The 8,687-nt window shown below is 43.9% G+C and overlaps 1 protein-coding gene across 1 annotated transcript in view; it reads right to left on the reverse strand.

Annotated features, from left to right (window-relative positions):
• Positions 1 to 8,008, reverse strand: part of LOC115142413 (multidrug resistance-associated protein 1-like) — a 40,260-nt gene extending 32,252 nt beyond the window's left edge. Inside the window, 2 exon segments of the mRNA XM_065001467.1 lie at positions 533 to 709; positions 7,548 to 8,008. Of these exon segments, the coding sequence (XP_064857539.1) occupies positions 533 to 709; positions 7,548 to 7,589 (219 nt within the window). The 5' untranslated portion in view covers positions 7,590 to 8,008.
• Between the last annotated feature and the right edge of the window lie 679 nt (positions 8,009 to 8,687).

The following is an 8,687-nucleotide window of genomic DNA, read 5'->3' on the forward strand; positions in this document are numbered from 1 at the left end:
AACTCTTACGTTCGTCCTGTAAACTCTTACGTTCGTCCTGTAAACTCTTACGTTTGTCCTGTAAACTCTTACGTTCGTCCTGTAAACTCTCCATGCTTTCTTGAGTACTCTCTAAACCTTCAAGGCTTTTCCCCACTGATATCCCCTCCTATGGCAGATATGGTTGGTGCACTCGAACACTCGCCTGGTCTTGTGTAATGTTAATGGCCATGCCATGTCTACTCTTGCGGTTTGGTTTAAGGCTGGTCTTAAGGCTGAGGACTGGTTGGTGCAGGCTGGTTGTACTTTCGGGTTGAAACGTTTCACCGAATAACACTACAGGCGCATCCAGCAGTGTGTGGGTACTGGGCATCTATTTTTCTTTCATGACTTTACTTTTTGTACCCTGCATCTGCAAGTCACTGGATGTGCTTATAAACTCAGGCTGGTTTGGCTCATAGAGATAGAATGACTAGAATGTACAATTCAAGTCACTGTTCTGTGATCATTGGACCGACCGCTGACCATATTGGGATTCTATGGGTTGGCTCACCGTCTTGGCAGTGCAGAGAGTGGAGATTCGGATGCATCCACAGTCATGGCAGTAGAGTTTGAGGGCGTAGAAGGGCGCCAACAGCCAGAGGTAGACGCACGGGAACCAGACCAGCACCGTGTTCTGGAAGCACTCTGTCAGGTCCGGTTTGTCCGTGTACCACGTTCGATTCCAGTCCTGGAAAAGACAAAGATAGACCAGTTAATATGCAGTGTAAAATTAGGATGGTAGAGAGCGGAGGAGTAGGTTTCTGCACCATTCTCTGCACTGAGTAGAAGTAATTTCTTTCTTGATTCAATACAGATTTACATTTATGAAATGGAGTATTGTTCATTGTTCTGATGAGTTCATTTTAGGTACAGAATTTCTCATTCAGCCTCCGAATTGGCTGTGTTCAAATAAATACAACTCAACCAATTTTCCTCCAAGCTTCGCCTACTGTACTGTCAACTTGAGGAACGTCAACTTGATATATCAGTCTAACAGTTTACTTCTGTCAGGGTATTAGCCTAGTGAGAGATTATTGAGGGCAATGATTGTTAAATGAACTGCTTGAAGCAGGGCTGAGGGCCAGTCCAGAGAAACTGGACGCTGGTTACGGTATAATGTCCCGGTCTGTGTATCTAGGCAATGGAGAGTGAAACCACAGCAAGTCAACATAATCTGTGCGCGTTGGTTGGATGGTTGGAGCTTGGGAGTTTTTCGTCTTTTTTTTCTACAGAGCTGAGTCAGTCCTGGAATATTTTAACCCACGGCTCCACCACGTTTAAAAACTTTCCCCTTTGGAAGGGCGAAGTCAGTCAAAATATTACAGTACATGATGACGATACAAACCCACTTAGACGACAGTGGGATGTATTCTGTTTGTGCCGACTGAAGTGTGTACTGTTGGCCGAAGTTGCCAAATCCACATTTCCAGATTGCATCATGCAAGCCTGCAGCCCCCGGCGACGGTGGGCTGAAAAGGAAGGAAGTCTGACTGTAAAAAGCACCAAAATACTCTTAGCCTCTAAGTGCTCTGTTGTACTCTCACCTCTCCCTGTTTATCACCTCTAAGCCCTCTAACAAGGGGCTGGGTGTCTGGCTGCAGTTTGGAGGAGCTAGAGGTGCCTGCAGAGTCGCGAGAGGAAGTGGGTTTAACTACTACGGTCGGCTGGACTTGTTGAGCGGCGGCAATGCAACATTGTGAATCATACACACACACACACACAGCAGCTTGTAGCAGCTGGGCAAGGCAGACTCCAAAGGGCATAAGGGAGAGGAACCACAATTCATAACAGCTGCATGTTGGTTCATTACGCAACAGCAACACCAAATGTGTTACTATACTAACAAATGTGTTATTAATTTCAGTTAAGTTTATCCATCCCACAAGAGGAAATTCTGCTCCTACTACATAAAATACTCCAGATCATGTGTGAGGAAATTCATCCACCTACTGAATATTTTGTCAGTGTAACAGGTATTCTTCTGAAGATGGCTATTGACTCAATGAGTGGGAGTCTTTTTCACAGTCTCTCCTTGGCTCCAATTTAGGCCTGCGAACAAACACTTTTACAACTTTTATATAAGAATCGTAAGTTGTCAAACAAACTCAATAGCTTTTTCTTGGTCACCATGCTCAGCGTTTTCTGAATTGGCTACAGAAGCTTCTTCCAGACCTTGGTTTGGATGGAAACGGAAGGTCTATTTTTACCTATCAAACGTAGTGATGTGAACTGAGGAGAGAGAGCCTGCATGGACTGTGTTGTGCACCTTTCAGTTATCTGAGAGAAATGATACATTCTGATTCCTTTTTGATATCATTCAATTCTTCACTGTAATACTTTACATCACTGCAAGCATAAATGTGTCCAAAGATCTCAACCATTTGGCATACGGAGTGAATGTGTCAGCTAAATTGGATCTGTTCATTGTCATTTAGAGAATGTTGTAATTGTCTCGACAGGACGGTTCATCACTGCCTTTGTCACGTCTCCCAAATTGCAGAGTAGTTTTGATTTAAAATAATGTTTTCAAAACATGTTGAATTGCAGGGTTTCAATACAATCCCTCCAGTTTGCAGAGTAGGTGTTCTCTGAACCACACCTCTCTTGCTGAATGCAGGATTCTCTACGTCAAATTGTCTTTATTCACAATGCAAGATAATAACATTTGATTGATAGGGGATGAAACAATTATCTTTTCACCTTTCAGCTCTTTGACCAGAACTGTTACCAAAGTAAGATTATGTTGTTGATGTAGCCGCACTACTCTGAAGGGCCCTGGGCCCCGGGACATACGTTGCCATAGAATTGCTACATATCCGTTATCTATTCTATGTTTCACCTTCTGTAAAATGTTTCATTTGGATGTTCCAGAGTTCTCCTATTCACAACATTCTGTTTTATGTCTTGTCCCACGTTGGGAACTTTGTTAAAGAGGCTGCTGGCACAAGATTTTAGGTCAGCCACCTTTGTATATAGTTAGATTGGTGAGCTCTGAAGGTACATCGACTGATAATGGCCATGTTTTTTCTGGCAATATAACGGTTATGGCATGTTACTTGGTAGCAGATTGTTCTAGAAGTAGCAGACTGTTCTATGGATGAAATTTCAATTAGTGTTTGCATGTCTATTCCTGAATAAGACTGATATGTGAATATCAGGTGTGTGAAAGAGAGAAAGAGAAAGAAAAAGAGAGGGGGAATAGAGAGAATGACACAGGAAGAGAGCGAGAGAGGTACAGAGACAGAGAGCGAGTGATGACAGGCGATTGACCGATACCTCTCTTCCTGGATCAATGCCATTCTCCAATTTTCTAATAAAAGTACACTTACATCAACGATAGTGTGTATCTGAATTTGTCTGGCATGTGAATAGCAGGTCTGAGTGAGAGAGAAAGAGGGGAGGGAGGGGGTAGAGAGAGAGAGAGAGAGAGGACAGGGGGATTGACTAATGGCTTTCTAGCTGGATCAGGGCCATTCTCACATTTTTTGAATCAAGATACAGAATGTGGAGCTTTGCTCCTATGCGTACTATTAGGGATTACCGGCAGCTGTCCACATACTGATTGATCCACATGCTTTGCTGTACCTGATATTCCCAGATATCCTTACATTACCTACGTAGCATCACATAGGATGCTTACACTCTTTGAGACTCCAATTCTCGTGCTTAGCGTGGTGTCACTATCCATGCTATCATTCTACTTAGATTAGAATGCATGTCCAATACATTGATTTCTTCATTAAGTGGTATGCTAGTGTGGATATTGGAACCTCGTAGCCTAAGGTCTTTCTTGGCAAGGATTATTCCAGTCTGCCTATGTGCCCTATGTGCACTTACATAGGTGCCTATGGCTCTAATGTAATTTGAGAAAGGTCAATGCATACTGTGCAACTGTACCTTCCTTGTACCACAGAAAAGTCTACCTGGAAAGTCTTCAGTAACCTAACTTTGAAAGTGAACTTTCGGAAACGTATGCCTGAACTCTGAACTTACTCTACGCCCTGTAGGTTTAAATGTGTCAACGTGTGCATGCTGGGACAGTTTGAACTGAACTCTTTCAGGACAATAAAGTCAACCACCAATGAGCACCTTATAGAAAATTGGCAGAACGTTAGTAAAAAAGACAATCCTACACAGTACATTACATACATACATACACACTACTCTGCCAAGATGCATTTATCCCTGCAGAACAATACATAGTCCTGCCACAATAATTGCATGATACACTATATGTACAAAAGTATGTGTACATCGCTTCAAATGAGTGGATTTGGCTATTTCAGCCACACCCGTTGCTGACAGGTGTATAAAATCAAGCACACAGCCATGCAATCTCCATAGACAAACATTGACAGTGGAATGGCCTTACTGAAGAGCACAGTGACTATCCCATGTGGCACCGTCCAACAAGTCAGTTCATAACATTTCTGCCCTGCTAAAGCTGCCAACTGAAAGTGCTGTTATTGTGAAGTGAAAACGTCTAGGAGCAACAACGGCTCATCAGCCGTGAAGTGGTAGGCCACACAAGCTCCCAGAACTGGACCGCTGTGTGCTGCAGCATGTAGCGCATAAAAATCATCTGTCCTCAGTTACAACACTCACTACCGAGTTCCAAACTGCCTCTGGAAGCAACGTCAACTATTCGTCGGGAGCTTCATGAAATGGGTTTCCATGGCCGAGCAGTGGCACACGACCCTAAGATCACCATGCGCAATGCCAAGCGTCGGCTGGAGTGGTGTAAAGTAAGCCAACATTGGACTCTGGAGCAGTGGAAACGCGTTCTCTTGAGTGATGAATCACGCTTCACCATCTGGCAGTGTAACGGACGAATCTGGGTTTGGCGGATGCCAGGAGAACGCTACCTGCCCCAATGCATAGGGCCAACTGTAAATTTTGGTGGAAGAGGAATAATGGTCTGGGGCTGATTTTTATGGTTCTGGCTAGGCCCCTTAGTTCCAGCGAAGGGAAATCTTAACGCTACGGCATACAATGATACTCTATATATTCATTACTCTTCTGGGAAGGCTTTCCACTAGATGTTGGAACATTGCTGCAGTGACTGGATGGTGTTGAAATGCTTATGTTTCTAGCTCCAACAGTACAGTAATACCTAACAGCACAAAACAATACACACAAATCCCAAAAATATCAGAACGAGCAATGTCAGAGTCCGAAATGGTGTGTATAGACCGTATGGACAGTATATGAACAGAAAAGGTGTGTATAGCAGTAGTTATATAGGATTCAATGACTATATACATATGACAGCACTATGTACATAGAGCAACTGTCTATAAGGTGCAAAGTAGAGTACTGGGTGGGAGCCGGCTAGTTGTGACTATTTAACAGTCTGATGGCCTGGAGAAGCTGTTTTTCATTCTCTTGGTCCCAGCTTTAATGCACCTGTACTGACCTCGCCTTCTAGATGGTAGCGGGGTGAACAGGCTGTAGCTCGGATGGCTGAGGTCCTAGATGATCTTCTTGGCCTTCTTGTGACACCGAGGGCTGTAGATGTCCTGGAGGGCAGGCAGTGTCCCCCGGCAGGCAGTGTGCCCCTCTGGAGAGCCATACAGTTGCGGACGGAGCAATTGCCGTACCATGAGGCGATAGCCCGACAGGAGGCTCTCAATGGTACATCTGTAGAATTTCTTCAGCCTCCTGAGGTTGTTGCGCTTTCTTCTACACTTTCTTCACCACTCTGTGTGTATGGACCATTTCAGGTTGTCAGTGATGTGCACGCCAAGGAAGCTTTAGATCATACCCCAAAGACAAAGATCATACTCCCAAGACATGCTATCCACCTGTATCCGAATACCTGAGACACGAGCGGGTCCCGGATCCAGAATTCTAAATTATGTCACGGGTCTGGGTCGGCTCTGATATGATTGTCACGGGTTTCGGGTAGGTGGATGAGAGAGAGAGAGAGAGAGAGAGGAGCGTGTAGCTTGTTGTTGTTGGCCAATCATAAGTCAGCAAAGCGGCAATAGGCTACAGTCATAGAGCCTCTGTGTGTGGCAAAAGTTAGGAGATATCTAATCAATGGAAGATGGAATTAAAATGATGGAATTTTAAAGTTAAAGGAGAAGGACATGCTACAACGACCAAGAACCAACATGTAGACTTCTGCTTAGTATTCTGAAAGGAGTTGTTGTTATTTGTAACTGTAGGATGAGAAAGCGTGTGCACTGCAGCCTCAATTAGCCTAGCTAGCTAAAGTTAGTTAGCTTTAATAGCTTCTCCTGGTTTGATGCAGTCAAGACAGGTACTACATCATCATGTTGGATGATAAATAACCTAGCTATGGCAGCTATTAGTCTACTATAGTGCGAGTCGGGCTTGTTGGTTGCCGTCTCTCGTCTCTCACTCCCTGCTCCCTGTGTCACTCGCTCACAGTAAGGCCCCTCCCCTGCCTAGTAGAGCGGCACCTCTCTCTCCCTCCTCTCGCACTTTATCAGCTCTGGTTAATAAATTAGCTTAACAAAGGACTTTTCTGCTGCTCCCATCACTCGGATCGGACCTGTTCAGGATTATACCAGGTCTATACGGAAAGGGTTTAGTTTTCCTCGGGTCACTTTGGAATGAATCTGTATTTATGCATATCGGATATGGGTGGGAAATCCCCAGGTCCATTTTGGAATGAGTCGTTTTGGACCCATGAAGACTTTGCTAACCTCTCACCATTACCAATAATAGGGAAGGTTAGCATTTTTGGGGGGTATGATATGTATGCCTCTGTAACTTTCTCACTCATCATTATTCATGATTCATTCAGGATTATCCGTAATCATGGTAGCATCCACATTTTCCATTGTTATTTATTGTAAAAGCGAGACCAAATGACACAATACATTATTTACCATTGATATCTATTGGGCACAAAATAATCTGAAACATAACCAAAACAAACTGCAAATGCATCCCACACGTTTTGCTGCATCATGTTATGAGTATGCTTATCATCGTCAAGGACCAGGGAGTTTTGTTAGGATAAAAATAAATGGAATAAAGCTAAGCACAGGAAACATCCTAGAAGAAAACCTGGTTCAGTCTGCTTTCCAACAGACACTGGGAGACAAATGCACCTTTCAACAGGACAATAACCTAAAACACAAGGCCAAATCTACACTGGAGTTGCTTACCAAGATGACATTGAATGTTCCTGAGTGGCCTAGTTACAATTTTGACTTAAATCGGATTGAAAATCTATGGCAAGATTTGAAAATGGCTTTTTAGCAATGATCAACAACCAACTTGACAGAGCTTGAAGACTTACGCAAAAAGACTCACTGCCAAAGGTTTTATTTGTCATACATTTTTAATCAATATTAGAATTTTTCTTCCACTTCCACATTACATAGTATTTTGTGTAGATCGTTAACCAAAAATGACAATTAAATCCATTTACGTCAAGGGGTGTGAACACTTTCTGAAGGCACTGTATTCTAAATAGATTTCAAACAGTTGACTACAGGTACTTGCTCAAACAAGTGAACTTTTGAACATGAGGTCCATCATGCACTCACCCATAGAGGATCCAGGCCACTGAGTTCACAAAAGGCATCCATCCACTCCCCTTCTCCTTCCCCCTCACTTCTCTCTGGGGTTCAATATCCCTTCTCAGGATGGGCACAGGTACTGTATGAGTGAGAGAGAGTGTCTGTGTGTAAGACTCCTTTTTCGAGAAAGTAAAATATCTCTGCTCTCAGGTGTAGGCTAGTCACTCAGTGTGTGTCAGTGTGAGACTTCTCCTCAATGAAGGCACATTGTGTGTGTCTCTATGTTAAGGTACACTGTGTGTGTCTGTGTTTTAAGGTACACTGTGTGTGTCTCTGTGTTAAGGTACACTGTGTGTGTCTGTGTTAGTATAATACTGTGTTAGCCACTCAAGTGTTCTAGTGTTCAAGTCAAGTGTTCCTCTCTCTCTCTGACACCTTGTGCTCTCTCTGTGCTCCTCCAGCAGTTCTGAGTCCCTCTCTGTGTCTCCGCTGTTTATGAGTGTGTCTCCCTGTTAGGTGGGTGGAAGTATTTCTCTCTCTCTTTCTCTGTCGCTCTCTCTCTCTCTCTCTCTCTCTCTCTCTCTCTCTCTCTCTCTCCCCTCTTTTTCTCCAACGTCTGCTGGATCTTGATCAAAACACCACAACTTGCTACTCCCCCTTGATAGGATGGCAGTCTGTTCCACACCCAGAAACACTCCTCTCCCCCCTCTCTCCCTTCTCCCTTCCTCCCCTCGACACCCGTCCTCTCCCTGTAGTAAAGTAGCAGCTTTATCTCCCTCGGTGACCACGAGGAGTTTTGTTTTTGCACTGACAGAGTTAAGTAGGTGCGATTTTCAGAGTTCAAAGTTCATTCCTGGCCCCTTGCTTGTCCTAATAACCTAGATATGTATGTGCAGCTGTTTGACATCTATGTAAACAAAGGACCATGGGAATGCCATGAATTTCCTACCAGCATTTAGGTGAGAAACACTGAGCAAGAGCAGAACAAACACACACACACATATATCCATATATATGTATACACACACACACTCACAGTGATGATTTATTTGAGTGTAGTTCATAGCCGTGCCATGCCACTCTTGCTAACCACACACACACAGGCAACAGTAGTCTATCAGTGCCCCAGCCAGCACCATGGAGTTGACACAGAGAGAGAGGGTGTCA

The sequence above is a fragment of the Oncorhynchus nerka genome, linkage group LG15, assembly GCF_034236695.1.
Source record: "Oncorhynchus nerka isolate Pitt River linkage group LG15, Oner_Uvic_2.0, whole genome shotgun sequence".
Taxonomy (NCBI): Eukaryota; Metazoa; Chordata; class Actinopteri; order Salmoniformes; family Salmonidae; genus Oncorhynchus; species Oncorhynchus nerka.